The 20,806-nt window shown below is 39.5% G+C and overlaps 1 protein-coding gene across 1 annotated transcript in view; it reads left to right on the top strand.

Moving 5' to 3' along the window:
• Nucleotides 1-15,587, top strand: part of rufy1 (RUN and FYVE domain containing 1) — a 68,299-nt gene extending 52,712 nt beyond the window's left edge. Inside the window, exons 15-18 of the mRNA XM_041193835.1 lie at nt 7,828-7,922; nt 8,293-8,341; nt 8,677-8,754; nt 14,489-15,587. Of these exons, the coding sequence (XP_041049769.1) occupies nt 7,828-7,922; nt 8,293-8,341; nt 8,677-8,754; nt 14,489-14,632 (366 nt within the window). The 3' untranslated portion in view covers nt 14,633-15,587. The remainder of the gene's footprint in view (nt 1-7,827; nt 7,923-8,292; nt 8,342-8,676; nt 8,755-14,488) is intronic.
• The last annotated feature ends 5,219 nt before the right edge of the window (nt 15,588-20,806 follow it).

Genomic DNA, 20,806 nt, shown 5'->3' with positions numbered 1-20,806 from the left:
AAGCTGTCATTCTGCTCCCCTCTCTTGTGTCATAGACTTAACTGCACTAAGCCAACTGGTGTACACTATCTTTAAACAGATGTGAACTGGGGTGCAACGAGATTCTCATGCACTGCTGACTTATCTTGAAGGTAGGATAGAATTTTTTAAAAAGCTTTACACTATGAGTATTCATGACATGCAAATGTATTACAAGTATGAACCCTCCACAGATGGTGTGAGGCTCAACATGCTGCAATACACCACTGTTTTTACCTCTGCATCTCAACCCACCATCAGGAAATTTAAATTTTGCATCCCACCTATTAAGTAACCCTGCATGCCATGTTTCATGCTCATGTGGGCTCCAGAAAATCCAGCTCTTAGTTAGGTTAGGAAGTGCTGAATCCAATATAATAATTTCATAATAGTGAAGTTTGAACAAGAGCTTTTCATGAGGAACTTTGTCAAAGGCCTTGAGAAATTAAGTATTGCCATATGAGCAGCTTCATCTCTTTTGTGACTTGATGCTAGATAGTTGACAATCTGTGAAAGCTATGATTTGGTAGATGGGATAGATAGCTAACCCATCTGCCCCTTCAACTGTATTTAAATGGTTCAGGAAGGTCAGAAAAAAATTAGCTGGAAGGGAGTGGACTTTTTTTCCCTCTGTGCTCAGCTGCAATGTTTTAGTCAGTTAAATATTAACCAATTTGGGGTCTATGTTTCGGAGCCTTGCAGCAACCCAGAAATTCCTGCGCAGGCCGCACACAAGTGAACCCCCAAGTTACTGTGAATACTTGACTAGGCAAAATAAATTTGAAGGACTCGTGCACTGAAACAAATCAGCTAAGCACCGCAACAAAAATTAGAGCGTACTGTGCAGATTTATACCTAAGCTCTCTGGACTAGGCTAAGTGGGATACAGCTCTACAGGAAGAAGGTGGGTATTTAATATCAGACAGACGCACATTCCTTTTTGTGAATTTGCCAGTAAATTAATTTGGAAACTCTTGCACATGTTGAGCAAGTTCTGAAGTGTCAACTTGGGTGGCCAAAAATAAAACTGTTGCACGCTGATAACTGTTAAGACTCACCCAGTTTTTTCACTGAATTTTCTTTTCCTCAGGAGACTACTATCACTGACCTTTTGTTTGCACTTTTGATCTTTTTTTACTCATTCTAGCTTTCTCATGCTTGCTTTGCTCACACGTCTTTGAATGCATGTATGCAGGTGTTATTGTTTGTTTTCGTATTCACCCCTTTGTTTATTCTTCTTTCTCTCATGTGAGATACAAGTTTTAATCAATGCTGGAATCCTTGTACTGCTTAGATGTAATCAAGAACCTATGTCATTCACAGTTACTGTTCTTAATTCCTAGTTCCAAGCAGTTTATCCCTGGACCAACTTGGCAGCAATTGTTAGCCCAATTTTTTTGGCTTATGCCAGAACAAAAGGAGCCGCCCAATTTAATTTCAAGGCAGCTGTACCATCTGTTGTAGGATATGAGACACTGTTTGGCAGGTCTTAATGAAGTCTTCATAGTCTTAAGTAGGTTATCTCTATATATTTATTAGCTACAAAAATGATGTACATATATACAGTAAAGGCTTCATAGGAGCTGTCTCCATATTTGCTTGTGCACATGGCTCTGTCCAACACTAGACTGACCCCTAGGTGTGGGCCATGTGTTCTCTTATTACTGTGTGGGCAGTGCTGTACAAGGCCCTTATACTGTATCTCCCCTGAAGTCTTTATCTAATATATTTCAAGTTATTCTAGTTTACCCCATGTATTTAGATCATTATTACAAGCCCATCTCCCCCCTTCAAGTCTTTGAGTTCATAGGTTCAGGTGGCCTGGAAGCCTTAACCCTTCCATTTTTTTTTTGCACTACTGTTGGAGGAATGGTAGGCTCTGTTGATTTGGAGTTTGTTCTGGCATCTGGGTATCTTCCTTGATGTCTCTCCACTGTATTGAGGGAACGTGCAGTCTAGGGATGAGGAGAGTCCTCCTGATTCTCCTGACTCTATCCTCTGAGATGCAACCAGGTAGGATTGAGGTTGGTCATTGTCCTTCCTGATGGTAGTTCTTTCTCTTGAGGATTAATTCAGACCTTGTCATCCTTTTGTAGTTGTGGCAAATGTCTGATGCAGTATCTTTTGTTGTAGGCAGAAGCCTGCTTCTGCCTGTTGGACTGCTCTTTACTTATGTCGTGGCAATCCCTGGTTACCAACCCTGGTATTAATTTTTTGTTTTTTAGCAAGAATGGAAGTTAGTGCAAAGTTTCCTGCCTGTTCGGATGGGGCAAAGCTGCATTGTAATGGGGTAGATTTGTAGGTAGCTGTGGTGTGGGAAAGTCCTTATTCTTTTTCAGGAGGGCTTTTACAGTGTGAGCCCCTCTTTCGGCCTCCCCATTTGACTGTGGATATCTTGGGGAGTTGGTATGGTGGTGGAAGTGCACCAAGTACTAATTTGAAAATTATTGGCCCTCGTCAGACATAACCTTGTCCAGGATGCCATAGCTTGTGAAAATCTCCTTTAATTGCCTTAATTATTGCCTCTGTGGTAGTTGTGTATAGTTGCTTCACCTCAACCCATCTGGAAAAGTAATCCCCCACAATAAGGAATAATTTGCAGTTGAAGACAAATAGGTCGATACCCAGCCTCTCCCATGGCCTGGTAGGGATCTGTGTGGGAATGAGGGGCTCTCTTTGGCCCTGCCTGTACCGGGCACACACCTGACAAATGGCAGGCGGCTAAAGCAAAATTTGCCGAAGTGGGTAATGAATGTGGTCAACAGTCTAGAGTCTTTGTCAAGGGGATGTTGCCAAAAGCATTGCTGACATCCAGCTTTGTATGTACCATGCCCTTAGAGTTTAGTCAGGCTTTCATCCATGAGGACATGAGATGTACTTTTCTGGCTACGGATTTATTGAGCTGTGTCAGGTCGACGCAAGCACAGATGGACTCGTTCGATTTTTGGGACTGGTTTAGCATCCTCCCTCAGTGTGATCTTGTATGCGTTTTTTTCCAGTTGTCCCAATCCTGTAAAGAGCTTTGGGACTCGTTTATGTACTTGGAGCCAGGCCCTTGTTAGTTGACCTTGTCAATTTTTTGTAGATGATTAAGTTCAACACAGGACTTGCGGCTTAGTAGTGAACAGTCACGAACAAGGTCTCTCAGATTCTTTTATCCTTGTACCTCTGTGTTACCTATCGGGTGCCATTAACTGGGAGCTTTATATCTCTGCTCTGTATAAGTGTGTCGTGGGTGGCATCACCCGTTGGGTCACCAGCCACGGTTCTTTGTCCAACAGGACTGTAACACTGGCCCTGTGTCCAGCTTAAAGTTTGCAAGATGGCCGTTAACCGAAATGTCTGCATTCTAAAATGAAAATCCTGGAGCTTTGACCTCCCTGTGTGTCCTCTTGGCGTGCAGTCTTGACCCCATGAATCATCTTGGGGTCTTCTCTGTGCGCTTAGATGTTTTGGCCTTGCACAATTTGCCAAAGTGACCAATTCTGTCGCATTGAAAACATTGGGCTGTAATTGCAAGACAATGACCTCGCCTGTGGGGCACTTCCTTTGCTCACAGTGCTGGCATGGTCGCTCTACTGGTGAGTTAGTGTATTGCTGCCCATGGCCTGGAGTGTCTCTATTTCTGTGCTGGTTAACGAACTGAGCTGTGGGGTGTGCTTTGTACCATGGTTTACTTTATCCTCTTAAGATGAATCTGTGCTGCATATGGAGTTCAGACTGCCTAACAATCTGGATCACTTTCTCAAGAGTTAGATCTTCCTTCTCATGTCTGAGAGTGCATTGTCTACTACTCCTACAGCTATTCTATTCCTGAAGTTCATATTTTAGGTCTCCATATTTGCAGAATGAGTCGACAGGGTCGCCTGGCTGCTGGACAGGCTTATTAAACTTAGCCCTTCTGAGGATTTTGTTATTTCTTAGGTTAAAATAAACATTGAATGATTTTAGTACTTCAAATTTAGCAGATGATTCATTGCTTACTTGCATAGCAATAATGTCATCTGCTATTGGTCCTACCGAATAAAGCAATGCGTTAATTTCTGGCTTTTTATCTAGACTTGAAGCAATCATGTATCTAAGGAATCTTTTTCTCCAAAGTCCCCAATTATGTGATTGAGCTAGGCCTTAGATAAGTCCAAATCGATCTGGAAGTGTGGATTTCTGATCCATGGTTAAAACATTTTAAAATGGAGGTTCAGCTTTAAGATGTTGCCAAAACTTATGATGGCGCCTCCGTTCATTTGAAGACAAAGTGTTTGCCCACCCTTGCTGTATTTAGCAGGCTCCCGCTGCAATGGCACTTGTCCTCAAGCTTAAAAATTTTAAATAGTGGCTACTTAGATTAACCGGCTACAAACGACTCCATTTCAGTGCTATGCTTTAAGGTCATGAAAGCACCAAATCCTGGTCTTTAAAGCTGATTCTTTAGTCACGATTCTTCAGAATTAATTAATTATTTTTGTGTTTTTTTTCCTTTTTGGAGCGAGCACCAACTCGGGAATCTGGTTTTGTCGACTGGATTTTAAACAGCAACTTCTGACCACTGAACCATTTAAAAGTTTCTCAGGACTTGCTTTATCCTGGAAATGAATAGCTTTAGCTCACCGCTGCTGGGTCTGCTGAATCTGCACTCTGGGAATTGAAGCTGAACTTCCAAGAGATCCTGTGGAGTATTCTGCTGAAGTGAGAATTTAACATTTCTGCCTTCAGCTTCCAAACCTTTCTTTGGAGCTTTCCCTAGCAACTTCCTTCTGCGTGTCTGCTTCATGATCTTCTTTTCGGGTCAGAATGATTCTTTGAAGTTTTCTTTATTTTTGCAGGATTTTAGCTTTTCTCTGCATTTTTTGCAAGGTTTTGGGTTTTTCCATTCGCTGCTACCATGTTGTAGGGTGTTGGATACTGTTCAATCAGTCTTAATGAAGTCTTAAGTAGGTTAACTGTATGTAGTTAATGAATACAAGAACTATGTACATATATACCGTAACGGGTTCAAGCGAGGAGCTGCCTCCATGCTTGCATCTCTGTCCAACATTAGACTGACCCCTAGGTGTGGGCCTTGTATTCTCTTACATCACTGTGTGGGCAGTATTGTACTCAGTCCCATGCGAACCCCTATTTGTGCGAGACCCTTATACTACATCGTCCATACCCCATGCCATCACAGAATATTGTTTAGGTTACATTATATAGTGATATTACAGTTTTTAGCGTTCCAGCCCTCAAATCTGGTCCTGGAGAACTATTAGCCTCTAATTATATACTGTTAAGTAGTATAACCACATTGAGAAATGTATCCAAATATACCCATTAGGTGTATCGTCTCCTTAATACTTTCTATGGAATTGATTCTCACATATAATTTGTTGTCCCTTCTCCACTTTTTCTCCTCCCATTTAGAGATTTATTGTTGGATGCATTAATCATTGTTCCCACAGTATTCTATTGCAGAGAAGGGAAGAAAAAATATATTAGTAGTTGCTTGGTGGTACAGAATGTTGCTGAAAAGAGAGTTATGTGACATGCTGTTGAAGCTTTTGGTCTTGCACTTATCAAGACATAGGCAAATTTTAAAGGAAGCAACAATCTATATTGCATGAGAGAAGGATGTTGATTGGTTGGCCAGTCAGCTCTGGTCGAGTTGTTGCCATGGAGAATGCACCAGGGAGCATTTGTTTATTTCAAATGGCCTGATAAGTACAAAATGGAAAACTTAGCATGTCTGCCTTTTCAGCAATACTCAAAAATTTATGTATAAAACCATGCGATAATGTGGGAAGACACCTCTCTTCAGCCCACTGTGGAGGGAAATGTCCTCCTCTCATCATCTACTCCGTAAATGGAGGTTAGCTTTAATATGTGATTGATTATTCAGGAAAGCACAAGAAAGGCTGAATGTAAAGTATGACTTTGTTTCAGGAATACTTCTTCCAGAACATTTTAACTCCAAGCTGAGCACTAACTTTTTAAAACTAATGTGCTGCAGGCAAGCATGTTATTGAGAGCCCGAGATGATTTTCAGTGGCCTAAAGTTTCCTCTTTGCATAGTCATCCAAAAGACAAAGGATCTAGAGGTTTCTTAAAGCATCAGCGTCTTTATAAAGGAGCATTGTAGCGCTGCCATGTTTTCTATAAGTCATCGCCGATCTCCCCTCCATTTGTATTTAGTACTTTTTGACTTTTTGTGTCCCCATTCCATTATGGTCTATAAAAGATCTTTGGTACCTGACAATTGATGTACATAGGTGCACGGCCAGTCATGAAAATAGTGTTCTGTCAACGAGCTGCTGCTTGATATTTTGAATGTAAAATATGTTATGCTGAAGTTAGTTTAATGGCATCGGCATCCATTGTGATGCGTAGAGGTATTTTTAATGTCACGTGTAATGTCATAGATTAACAGCTGAATAATTCACAAAATAGAATGTCCAAACTGTAAGGTGGTTGGCTCATATGAATGCGCAATAACTATCAAAGATGAAGTTGATCTTTTTGGTAAGTTTAATGTATTTAAATTGACACATAATATGAAGAGAAATAAATAGAATCAACGGGTTGAATATACAATTTTGTGTGTTCGAATTCTAAATAGTGTTCCACATGCTAGAACCACATCACAAACCTGGCACTGAGCCACTTAGTAATGGTATCAAGGAACCCTAGCAAAACTGGAGTCAATGGGAATCATGGGGGAAACTGTCTGCTGGTTGGAGTAATACCTAGCACAAAGGTGGTTGTGGTTGTTGGAGGTCAGTCATCTCAGTTCCAGGACATCACTACAAAAATTCCTCAGGGTAGTGTCCTAGGCCTAACCATCTCCAGCTGCTTCATCAATGACCTTCCTTCCATCATAAGGTCAGAAGTAGGGATGTTCGCTGATGATTGCACAATGTTCAGCACCATTTGCAACTCCTCAGATACTGAAGCAGTCCATGTACAAATGCAGCAGGACCTGGTCAATATCCAGGCTTGCGCTGACAAGTGGTAAGTAGTATTCGTGTCATATGAGTGCCATGCAATCATCTCCAGCAAGAGAGAATTAACCATCGCCCCTTGACATTCAATGGTATTAACATCGCTGGATCCCCTGCTATCAACATCCTGGGTGTTACCATTAACCAGAAACTGAACTAGTCTAGCCATATAAATACTTGGCTACAAGAGCAGGTCAGAGGCTAGGTATCCTGTGGCGAGTAACTTGCCTCCTGAGCTTGTTCACCGTCTACAAGGCACAAGTCAGGGGTATGATTTGCCTGGATGAGTGCAACTCCAACAACACACTCAAGAAGCTTGAGATCATCCAGGACAAAGCAGCCTGCTTGATTGGCACCCCATTGACAAACATTCACTCGTTCCACCACTAATGCACAAGCGTAGCAGTGTGCGACATCTACAAGATACACTGCAGGAACTCACCAAGCCTCCTTTAGACAGCACTTTCTAGATGGTAGCGGTCGTGGGTTTGGAAAGACAAGGGCAGTAGATACATGAGAACACCACCACCTGGAAGTTCCCCTCCAAGCCACCCACCATCTTGACTTGGAAATATATTGGCATTTATTCACTGTCACTGGGTCAAAATCCTAGAATTCCATCCTTAACAGTACTGTGGATGTACCTACACCACATGGACTGCATCAGTTCAAGAAGGTAGCTAACCACCACCACCTCGAGGGCAATATGGTATGGGCAATAAATGCTGGCCTAGCCAGCAACACCTACATCCCATGAATGAATAATTTAAAGTAACAGTGTATTGTACCAATTGCAGTAATCTTACTTAATTCTATTTTTTTGTTTGTGTTACAGGAAATGCAGAAGTTGCAAGATGAGAAAAAACAACTACAAAAGATCTGTGAAGAACAGGAACAGGCACTACAAGAAATGGGACTCCATCTTAGTCAGTAAGCTACTATTTTTGCATGTTTTGATGTTTGTTTTCATCTTAAAGGGCAAAAATGAACTTTAAGACAAAAGATGTTATAAAATATTGAGAGTAATACTCACCTAAATGGATTCAGATGTATGTTTGTGGCTAATGTGCTGTTGAAGTTAATGAATTTAGAAGTTTAACAATTTTCAAACTGTAGACCTCAATATCTCAAAAAAATTTAAAATATTTTTAAAGAAATTTGATATTGTGAAATGACCACTGTTTTGGTGTAAATCTGGATTTCATTGTTCAGGCTTTTCTGTTAGGAGTTGAAGTAGTTACGTCAAATCTTATTAGCTAGCTAAATCAGCAAGAATAGTGATATTTAACTTTTTTTCCAGATCAAAATTGAAAATGGAGGACATTAAAGAGGTCAATAAAGCATTAAAGGTATTTATTCTGGCAATGCCTACAAAATTTCTGCAAGTCATTAGAGCTTGGGAACATCATTGGTGAATATTTGGTTGGCTCAAGTATACATTTTCTATTGTGCCTCTTTTCCATTTTTTCAAGGTTGCTTTTAGAACACAGCAATATAATTTGTCTCATTTGTGGAGGTAAATTTAGTTAAAATGATATTGTACCTTTTTAGGAAACTTAATTTGTATCAATGAAGTGCAACTGAATTAAAATACCGCATTAAATATAAGTAATATAATGCCAAACTAGTTAATAATCACTTAGTTACTTGCTGACCTCTGCTGTAATGCTACTTTTATTGATAGGGAAATGCTTGGCTGAAGGATGATGAAGCAACATCCTGCAAACAATGTGAGAAAGAATTTTCAATCTCAAGAAGAAAGGTATTGCTCAAATAGTTAATGACTCTTTCAACTAATTTAATGAATTCTTTTTGTTCTCCAGGACCAAAGTGACTTCAAAATGTAATATTACCAATTTTAAGAACTGCGTTTCTTTAAGGGGAATGTTGTCACACATACATTAATTAGCTTATAAAAATAAAAACAAAAAACTGCGGATGCTGGAAATCCAAAACAAAAACAGAATTACCTGGAAAAACTCAGCAGGTCTGGCAGCATCGGCGGAGAAGAAAAGAGTTGACGTTTTGAGTCCTCATGACCCTTCCACAGAACACAATCAGCTTTATGTTCCTAATGATTTTCTTCACTCTTTTATTAAGAGTATTATTCCTCTGTCTACTTCACTACATTATTGGCAGATCCATCTCACTTTCCCTTTTCTCAGTCTTCGTGCCTCTGATCTGTTGTACCTTTGTTTTCTTTCTTAATCAATCCCATTGTCATTTATCCAGCTTGTGAAATGCTTTGACATGTTGTCCTAATACTGTTCCATACAAATGCATTTTTTTCAATAATCTGGTCTCTAGCATGGCTCCTTCCCCATCTGCAATTCTATTGGGTGAGGAGAGCAGGAAAAATATGAACTTTTCTCCATCTAATTTTCTCAGACTACACAAAATTTAGACAAGAAACATGCTCCTGATCATCCTGTTCTGCAGGTTAACTGGTGAAAAGGAGCCTTTGCTCTACTGTTCAGAGACATGTCAGTGTTGCTCATGGTTGCCTTAAATTGATCCGTCTTGACGTGGATCCCACCAGCAAGACTTGCTGTTTAATTAAGAAATCTAAAATCCTGGAAAATATCAAGCCAATCCAGTGAATCTTATTCTAATTTTGAGCAACTTAAATCAGTAATGGCATCTGGTAATAAATACATTGCTAGATGGAACATAAGAACTAGGAGTAGGCAATTCAGCCCCTCAAGCCTGCCCCGCCATTAATACAATCATGGCTGATCTCATTTCGGCCTCAACTCCAATTTCCCGCCCTCTCTCCATAATCTTTCAACTCATTACTAATTAAAAATATGTCTATCTTATCTCCTCAAATTTATTCAGCGTTCCGGCATCCACTGCAGTCTGAGGTAGTGAATTCCACAGATTCACGACCCTTTGAAAAAAGTAATTCCACCTCATCTCAGATTTAAATCTACCACCCCTTAGCCTAAAACTGTGGCCTCTCATTCTAGAATGCCCCACAAGGGGAAATATCTGCTCCTCGTCTATGTCTATCCCCTTTAGCATCTTAATTAGATCTCCTCTCATCCTTCTAAACTCAAGCGAGTATAGACTAAACTGCCCAATCTCTCCTCATAAGACAAGCCCCGCGTCTCTGGAATCAATCTAGTGAACCTCCTCTGAACTGCCTTCAATGCAACTACATCCTTCCTCAAGTAAGGGGACCTAAACTCTGCACAATACTCCAGGTGAGGTCTCATCAATGCCTTGTACAGTTACAACAACACTTCCCTATTTTTATATTCTATTCCTTTAGCAATAAATGCCAAAATTCCATTTGCTGTCCTTTATTACCTGCTGTACCTGCATACTAGCTTTCAGCAATTCATGCATAAGGACACCCAGATCCCTCTGCACTGAAGCATTCTGAAGTTTCTCTCCATTTAAATAATAAGTCGCCTTTTTATTCTTCCAACCAAAATAGATAACCTCACACTTATCCACGTTAAACTCCATGTGCCCAAATTTTGTGGAACTAAAGTTCAAAGAATTCTAGCTAAAGCAGCAAGTAGTAGAAAGAGCAGTGTGAAACATGTAAGACTGCCTTGGTGCGTCTATACTGTAGTGCTGAGCAATTGGTAAGCAAGTCTGGAGCTTTCCCAATGATATTACATAATGACCTCCAAAAGATGCCCAGGGCTATCACAGGATGACTTTCACTGTTATTCTGTTTCTCTGATCCTGTGTCTCCAGAAATCAAGTAATGTATGCTGTTCTGTTAAACTTGTCAAATGTAGATATTCTTACAGGAACTAAAAATAGAGGACATATCTTTTTATAAAGCTATTTGCTCAAGTTATATGGTTCCAGAATCACCATTGAATAGCTCTTTGCTTGAAAAGTCATTTGAAATTTGGACACATCTGTAGACCTATAATGTTAACTGATGTACTGATATCTCTAGTTGTAGTCCGGAGTATAGGGACAAGTCTGTTCCATTATTCAGCAAGATTATGGCTGATCTGTGACCTAACTCCATAATATTTGCCATTGCGCCATACCCCTTTAATGCCTTGGTTAACAAAAATCTATCAGTCTCAGGTTTAAGTAACAATTGATCTAGCATCAGTTGACATTTGAAGAAGAGAGTTCCAAACTTCTACCATCTTTTTGCATGTAGAAGTGTTTCCTAATTTCACTCCTGAAAGATCTGGCTCTTAACTTTTCGTGTTAGACTCCTCAACAGACAGAACCATGCTCTCTCTCCCCTATACATTTCCCCTTAATATCTTGAAAACTTTGCTCAGATCGCTTTTTAACCTCCTAAATTCCATGGAATGTAATCCCAGTTTGTATAAGCTCATTTAATAATTTAAACCTTGGAATCCAGGTATCATTCTGATAATTCTATGCTGCACCCTCTCCAAGGCTGATATATCTGTCAATATAAGGCAGCTTACCACCTTCTCAGGGGCAGTTAGGGATGGACAGTAAATGCTGACCTAGCCAGCGACACCCGCATCCTGTGAAAAAAATAAATTAAAAAAAATTCTCCCTATGGTGTGCTGCCGAGAACTGCTTACAGTCCTCCAGGTGTGGTCGAAGCAGGGCTTTCTATAGCTGCAGTATAACTTCTACCCCATTGTATTCTAGTTATCTAGGTATAAAGTCCAGCATTGCATTAATCTTTTTGATTATTTTCTGTACCTGTTCATAACATTTAATGATTTGTATGCTTGAACCTCTCAATCTCCCTGGACCTCCACTGTTTCGCGCTTTGAACCATGAGTATCTGCTCTATCCTCTTAGTTCCATTGTGGAAGATTTGAAATTTGCACACAAAGAAATCAATTTAACAAAGTTTTTTGTCAATTCACTTAATCTATTAATTAATATCTCTGTAATTTTATGTTTCTATTTACAGTTGACAGTGGAGCCTACCTTTTTGTGTAATCAGCAAACTTGGATATGTGCCTTTCTATTCCATCATCCTGGTTGTTGATAAATACAGTGAGCATTTGCCCCAATGCAGATTCTTGCAGAACACCACCGGTCATTTCCTGTAATTAAAATACCTGCTATTAACCCTACTTTGTCTCATGCCACTCAACCAATTTCCTAACCAGGTCAATAATTTCCCTTCAGTTCCTTGAGCTTCAACTCTAGTTAATAATCTCTTCTGAGGAACTTTTTATCACATGTCTTCTAAAAATCCATATAAATAACATCCATAGACATGGTTCACTACTTTACTCACCGCTTCAAAAAATTCAGTCAGGTTTCAGGCATGACCAACCCTTTGTAAACACAGAGATAAAAACAAAAAAACTGCGGATGCTGGAAATCCAAAACAAAAACAGAATTACCTGGAAAAACTCAGCAGGTCTGGCAGCATCGGCGGAGAAGAAAAGAGTTGACGTTTCGAGTCCTCATGACCCTTCGACAGAAGGGACTCGAAACGTCAACTCTTCTTCTCCGCCGATGCTGCCAGACCTGCTGAGTTTTTCCAGGTAATTCTGTTTTTGTTTTCCTTTGTAAACACATGCTGACTCTCTCTAATCAGCTGAAAATTTGTTCTTTCCATACTTAATTATAGACTCTAGTAAATGCCCAACAGCAAATGTTAAGCTAACTGTCTCTCCCCCTCTCTCCTTCTTGAAATAGCAAGAAGATGTGCACAATTTTTCATAACTAAGCGATGGTTCCCAAATCAAGAGAGCTTTGGAAGATTATAGTTAGGACACTGGCAATGTTCCCACTTATATCCTTTAATATCCTAGAGTAGAAACCATTTGAACGTGGGATTTGTTACTTTTCAGTGTCATTAATTTCTTCATGACTGTTGTTTTGCTTACATTAATTTTAATAGTCCCTGTCCTTGGATCAATATTAGTTTCCTGGGATGTTCAACATGCGAATCTCCTCTTCTACTGTGAATACTGACACAAAGTAATTATTTGAAGCATGCCCATCATTTCCTTATTTTCATTATTACCATTTTCTGTTTTCAAGGGACCCACATTTCTCCTGACTACCCCCTTTTTCTTAACTGTAAAAAAAAAATTGAGAGAATTTTGATATAACTTAGAAATTTCTTTTCATAGCTGTTGTATTTTTCCCATTTGCCAGGATCTCTTTTTTTCTGTTGCTTTTTTAGTTTAATGCCCACTCTAACCTCTTTAATTATCCAAGGTTGTTTTTTGACAAGTAAAGCTCTTGCCCCATAGGGATGTGAACTGGTTCTATATCATATTAAATTATTTTTATGAATACCTCCTACTGACCTTTTATTAATTTTACCCAGTAACATATTTGTCCTGTTTACTGTGGACTACCTCTATTTCATTACATTGAAGTCAGCCTTGGCTAACTTAACCTTGAATCTTAATAGCTGTTCCCCATTTCTCCTTTTCAAACACTATGTTGAACTCATCATATTAAGATCGCCATAAATAAATGTTCATGTACAGTTAGACGGTTATCTAAATTTGGATCATTACTTATTGCTAAATCTAATATGACTTGCTCCCTTGGTTCTAGGCATTTTGTTGCAGACAATTAACCTGAACATACTGAAGAAATTCACTACCTTTCTGATATGTGCTAGTGTACTTACCTCAAAACTTTATGAAAGTTGAAATCCTCTATTAAAACCACTCTGCCTTTGACACATACTTTTCTAATCTTTTCATTTATACAATCTTATCACCCTTGCAGCTGCCAACAGGGGGCCTATACACCACAACTATTACAGTTGTAAATCCTTTTCTGATACTTAATTCTATCTGAATTATTAACTATTAAATTCTCCATTAATTGTTTATCCATTACTATACCCTCTTATTGCAGTAATTTCCTCCTTAACCATGAAAGTTGCTCCTCCCCCTCTACCACATTTTGCTTTATATGGTCTGTCAAAGGTCTTGGAATGTTTTATTACATTAATGCTAATGTATAAATGCTTGATTGTTGCTGCTGCTTTATCAGTCATAGTAGTAGTAGTATAATTGAAGTTTACCCATGTGCTGCAAGTGGATTTGAAACAAAAATAAGAAAAACACTTAAGTAGTGTAGTATTACATTTTGAACCAGAACTGTTGGGGTTCCTGCTTTTGCATACCTCTGAGGACACACTCTGGTTTAGCTTCTAATTGGAATGACATCACCCTTTAAACAGTGCAGCTGTATGTTTCCAAAGAATACACTGAAATGCCAACCTATATTTTACACCCAGGCAAATGTGCTAGCACTGACAGGTGAAAGCCATCAAGGCTTCTGCTCTGAAACTGTTCCAGTCACTGGATACAATATACATGTCTCAATGGTGATTGAGGACAAATCTGTCTGTAACTGGAATGCTCATCCAAAACTTTCTAGGATCTTGGAATGCAATCAGGACACGGTAAGGGAAGTGAGAAGGTATCCCAGCGGGAGTTGCTGAGAAGAAGAGGATGAAAGAGAAACTGTTTGAACATGTTGGCTTAAAATGTACCTTTATTCTAATTCTTTCTTTATCTTCTGCCTTCCCCTACTGCCAGCATCACTGTAGAAACTGTGGTGACATCTTCTGCAACAACTGTTCCAGTAATGAGTTGGCACTACCTTCTTACCCTAAGCCTGTGCGGGTCTGTGACTCCTGCCACACGCTACTACTACAGAGGTGTTCTTCAAATGCTTCCTGAGATGATGAATGCAGCAGGATTTGTACCAAGCCATCAGTGCTAGCCGGTTTAGCTCTACTGCATCAGTAAAGCTGTTAAATAAATTAAGTTCTATATGCCAATATCTTTTGTGAAACTCAAAAGCTGAATATTTTCATGTAACTGTCCAAACGAAAGGGCTTGCATTAAGTGATTGACCAATTTGACACTTAAGTTGAATACTAGAAATGTAATCAAAATTTTTGATATTTTGCTGTACATGTAAGGTCATACACTATCTTTATTACAAAATCTGTCAAGAATGTTAAGATAGATCGCCATTAACCTTCACTTCCAAATATTAACTGCATTCCTGCCTGTTTTCACCTTTTCTTTCATCTCTGGCCCCCCCTCCCCCACCCCCAAAATGTTTTTATTTGGTTTCATGGCTGATGGTACAAGCTTTTTTACATGACTAATACCAACTGATGTATCCTCCACTCGGCATTGGTCAATACCGTTAATTATGGTGGCTGAAGTTAGAAGAAATTATTTTTCAGGTTTGCAGTGCCATAATATTGTATTTGTACTTAAAGCTATTTTTATGGCTCCATGTGCCTTTGTTGGATAACATAAATTGCAATACCTGTATTGATGCTGTAGAATATAGACATATGAATTTAATTATGTGGCCCATTTTCCTGCTAGAAATAAACTGTTATTCCGCTCTCACTTACACCTTGTGAACATCAAAACAGACAATCATACCACAGCTTTGCAGAACAAGGCATAACGTTCTGCTGTTCTGATACACTAGGGGAAAAGTGTATGCATGTGAAAAACTCAATTGTATGCTTTTTTTTTTTAGTGAAGATTCCTCTTTATACTTGGTTCACTGAGTTTTTCCCTTGAATGTGTTAAATCTTTTCTCCATGTACTATTTTGTATATTTCTAATGTCTGATGCACTTCAATATAAAAAGGATTTAGTTAATTCTGCCGGGACTAATATTTTCACTAATTTTAAGCTTTGCAAAACGTTCTATTGGAAATTACGCTTTTAAGCATAACAGATAACTGCAAATTGTGTTCTGCAAATAAATTTATATCTTCAGTCACTAAGCAGAGAACAGAAAAAAATACTATTGCTTAGATATCTAAAATTTAAAATCGCAAATTCATAATGGCCACTGCAGCTTGTTGCTTTCAGGGGAACAATAAGGTATGGCATCCTAGCTCAACACCCAGCCTTAAAACTAATCCACTGCAGAAATTCAGTTATTCAAAAAGAAAATCTGCATTTTCTTTTAAGTATTGCTGAAAAGAGATTTTTTTTTTTTTGTCAAAGCTTTTTGTCTTGTATTCATCAGGACAATACCAAAGGTAAACGGAACACTGATTTATACTGTATGAGAAGAAGTGCTGATTGGTTGGCAAGTGGTCTTGGATTGGTTGAGGTGTTGCTATGGAAAATGCATCAGTTGTTGGTGATTGGAAGTTAACTGCAGAGATTTGTTTGAAATTTAAACCAGGCAACTTGACTCTGAGTGGTCAAGATATTACCCTGAGGAATGAACCAGGAAATGGCTGTCACTTTATTAGTTTCGCTGAAATAGGTGCAATGTGTGTACATGTTCTTTCTGTCAGCAAAGAACAGGGTCCTGTGTATTAATACATGTGACTTCCAGTACACAAAATTGTGCCACACTGCGAGCCTCACTGACTATCCTAAATTGGGCGTCAGTGTAATTCTTAGCACATTGAAGATTGTTAGCAAATGTTGTCCAATCCCAGAATCACATTTAACGTTGGACCCTGTGTTTTGAGTTTTGCAAACACGGGCTGGTTGGGTATGGTCTGTACCTTGCCCATTGCAAACAGTGGAAGGGACATGCTGTTTGATAGGATGCACCAGTCTTTGGGACATACGACCTACATACCTAGCATCACTCAGGCACTGAAATTCATATACCACATTACTCATTTATGTGATAGGCAGAATGTCTTCTTGGCTTGACGACAGCAACCTGTTGGTGATGAATGCCATTCATGTTGCTACTGCTTAGCAGCAGAGTGAAACAGCTAACTTCACCCGTTGCTCAAATTTTTGAGATACCTTGCCCTTCCAAGGTAATCTGAGGTAGACTGGGCACTTTTCAGCTCCAGGACTTCTCTCGGTGCCAACTGCGTTGTACAGATCCCAGGGCTTCTCTGTGAGCTGCAAACCACATGAGGTCCAAAGCGCAACTAAACCCTCCTCCCAGTAAACACACAGATAAATTGAAACTAGAGAACCTTCTTAAGGCCCACTCCTCTCCGTGACACATAGCTTTTCAGAATTCACTGAATGCTTTTAAACTATTTTAACTTTAACTCTCAAAACAAAACATCTCTATGGAGTACACTTCTTTGCAAGCAGTATAGACAGCATGGCTCCAGCTCTGCAGCTAAGTAAGCCCACCTGCTGTTTTATGGCTCCATCTCTTCTCTTCTGACTTTATTAAGCAAACATGGGTAACCTTCTGAACTTCCATTTTCTTTTAGGTTTTCTGGCAATTTCTCAAGCCCAGCATTTTAGTTACCTTACCTTCACAACAATAATCTTCTCAGATCTAATCATTACCTCTAATATTAATATGAACTAGATGTTGGTCACACTTGCCTAAACTGCACTAAATCATGGCGAGATATAGTCGTATATAGTGTTGTGGACTCAATCCTGGGAACTTATTGTTCCATATGGTTCAGGACCAGACAGAGGTGCACTTTTTTTAACAAGCCAGTCAAATCAAAACATTGATATTTTAATGGAATAGCTATCTAGTAGATTTGATGTAAGATAAAGAACATTAAGCACAGTGTGTTGGAAAACCACTTGTCAGGTCATTGAGTGTGGAATGATTTTCTTTTCTCCACCCCAAACCTCTGCCCTCAATCAGCTCCATTCTCCATATTGAATTCCTCATCCTGGTTGCACTGCTGTAGGCTGTGCAATTGGATATTGGGTAGTTATCCAAAAAGAGCAGGGAGCATGATGGCTGTTCTGGGGTGTGCTAATGTATCTTATTAGCTGAGCTAAAGCAGTATTGATGGATGCCTGGATACATAGGCGAAAGTTAATGTCAGAATCATTTACTCAAAAGAAGCAGTTAAGGAGCCATTCAAGGCCTCAGTGGTAAGGGTTCAGAGTTAATTGATAGGAAATCTGAACAGTATTATTTCATTTGAAACAAGAGCTGAGTACTGCATTGCTAAATAATTATTGCCATATTATTCCTAGTGCAAAAAAATACTCTGATATCTCAACTTTAATTCTGCATCCATTGGCACTGCTTTTGTTTAATCTTAAACTGCAACAGTTTGAACAAACCAAACAGCGGAAGAGAAAAATTAAAAGATTGAGCAAGTATTTGCCAGCAAGATTGAAAATCTCCAGTGATAGCTCAGTGCACTGGACAATCAAAAGCAAGAAATCTATAGAAGTATTTCTTCTATAAGGGATGACCACTGCACTAGTCACTAAATCATTGCCTCAATATTGACAACTGATGGAATAATGGAACACCTCAGATATTGGCCTGAGTTTTTTGCTGGGGCACAATCGTCAAAGGCACCCATTGAATTGAGACTGCTGAATGCAAAAATGGAATCAACAAATTGATAAGGTGATTGATGCAATGAAGAATGGGAGAGAGACCAAATAAAATTTATCAAGACTTTTTGAATGAACTGATCAACTTTTGCATAAACACTGTACTTTTTGAGATGGAACCCAAAAGTCATGAATATGGCTCTAATGGAAATCCACATGATAGCTTGTGTAAAAGTTCCCAATCCAAGATCCCCTTAAACATTTTGGCAACATTTAAGATCATGGTGTTGGGAGGGGAGCTCAAGATGACCAAGCCAAAAAAAATCACTGCTCATGCAGCCATGCTGAATACCATACCAGAGATTGCTAATTAATCAGAAGATTGACTTTCTCTAAGTGGCTATGATTGGTGCATTTTCACAAATCCTGATCATATAGCACAAAATATGGAGTGCAGCATAGATTTGCCTTTCCTTAACCACCCCAGTATCCCCCACCCCCCAAACTTTGATCTGAGAGCTGTTTTTTTTTTACTTCAGTTTATGCAGGTAATGGAATCAAGTGCAGAATTTATTCGCATGGAACTTCTGCAGATGTATAAAAACAAATTAGAATTGAAAGATTTAAATATAGATACAAATTTAAAAATGTGAAGTAAATTCTAATTCCTTTAGTTTGAGCTAACATGGTGCTACAATCCCTGTAGAGATCAATAACTAAAAGAAAACAATCCCCAGGCAACCCCAATGAAAGGAATCAATGGACAATATTTCACTTTTTAAAAACTTTTATTGTAAGTCAAATCCAAAATCAGCATAACACTAAGCATGCATTAACGGGCAAATGGTATTTCACTTGAAAAGATGGATTTCACTTTAAATAGTTCTGAGCCAACTCCTGTGTAGTTTGTTGACAATGTCGTCTTTGGAGTGGTTGTGGGAGGTGTTAAGTGCAGGATAACAAGACTGCCAAAGAACATGAGATAAAAACAAAAAACTGCGGATGCTGAAAATTCAAAACAAAAACAATTACCTGGAAAAACTCAGCAGGTCTGGCAGCGTCGGCGGAGAAGAAAAGAGTTGACGTTTCAAGTCCACATGACCCTTCAACAGAACTGAGTGAATATTAGGAGAGGGGTGAAATGTAAGCTGGTTTAAGGTTGGCGGGGGGTGGGGGGGTTGTTGTGGTTGTAGGGACAAGCAAGCAGTGATAGGACCAGATAATCAAAAGATGTCACAGACAGAAGAACAAAGAGGTGTTGAAGGTGGTGATATTATCTAAATGAATGTGCTAATTAAGAATGGATGGCAAGACAATCAAGGTACAGCTCTAGTGGGGGTGGGGTGGAAAGAATAACAGGACATAAAAGACATAGATTTAAAAATAATGGAAATAGGTGGGAAAAGAAAAATATATAAATTATTGGAAAAAACAAAAGGAAGGGGGAAGAAACAGAAAGGGGGTGGGGATGGAGGAGGGAGCTCAAGACCTAAAGTTGTTGAATTCAATATTCAGTCCGGAAGGCTGTAAAGTGCCTTGTCGGAAGATGAGGTGCTGTTTCTCCAGTTTGCGTTGGGCTTCACTGGAACAATGCTGCAAGCCAAGGACGGACATGTGGGCAAGAGAGCAGAGTGGAGTGTTAAAATGGCAAGTCTTTCTTGTGGACAGACTGCAGGTGTTCTGCAAAGCGGCCACCCAGTTTATGTTTGGTCTCTCCAATGTAGAGGAGACTGCATTGGGAACAACAAATGCAGCAGACTAAGTTAGGGGAAATGCAAGTGAAATGCTGCTTCACTTGAAAGAAGTGTTTGGGCCCTTGGACGGTGAGGAGAGAGGAAGTGAAGGGGCAGGTGTTGCATCTTTTGCGTGGGCATGGGGTGGTGCCATTGGTGGGGTTTGTGGAGTAGGGGATGATGGAGGAGTGGACCAGGGTGTCCCGGAGAGAACGATCCCCAAAGAATGCCGCCGGGGGGTGAAGGGAAGATGTGTTTGGTGGTGGCATCATGCTGGAGTTGGCGGAAATGGCGGAGGATGATCCTTTGAATACAGAGGCTGGTGGGGTGATAAGTGAGGACAAGGGGGACCCTATCATGTTTCTGGGTAGGAGGAGAAGGCGTGAGGGCAGATGCACGGGAGATGGGCCGGACACGGTTGATATATAGATATATATATATATTTTTTTTTTTTAAGAATATGAGTACTCTGGAGATGGCAGAAGAAAACTGCAAGGCTTAGCTTCTGGATTGTAGGAGATGCCAGGTCTGCTTATGATTGCGTAACATGACCACCACAAGACAAAATTGGCCAGTTAAAATGGCTGAAAAGCCAACATTACCAGCATTAGTAGCAATGAGTTAAGATGTATCCTGGGCAACAAAATGAATAGACACTTTGTTAGCACTAGTAATACTTCAGCCAAGATCTGCTAATGAGTATGAACTCACTTAAAGGGAAAGTTACTTAAAAAGTAACTGTGTAATTATCTACCCATGGTTACTTCATCTCAATCTTTTAATATTTTTACCCCTCAAATAATCTTCATGATTCTCCATGTATTTCCTTGAAAGCTGAAAACCCTTCCAAATCATGTCTCATATCAACGTAGGGAGTAATAAATAAAGAACC

This window comes from Carcharodon carcharias, chromosome 8, assembly GCF_017639515.1.
Source record: "Carcharodon carcharias isolate sCarCar2 chromosome 8, sCarCar2.pri, whole genome shotgun sequence".
NCBI classification, from domain to species: Eukaryota; Metazoa; Chordata; class Chondrichthyes; order Lamniformes; family Lamnidae; genus Carcharodon; species Carcharodon carcharias.
Note: the sequence above shows the minus strand (reverse complement) of the source record. Positions and strands in the feature narration are given on the sequence as shown.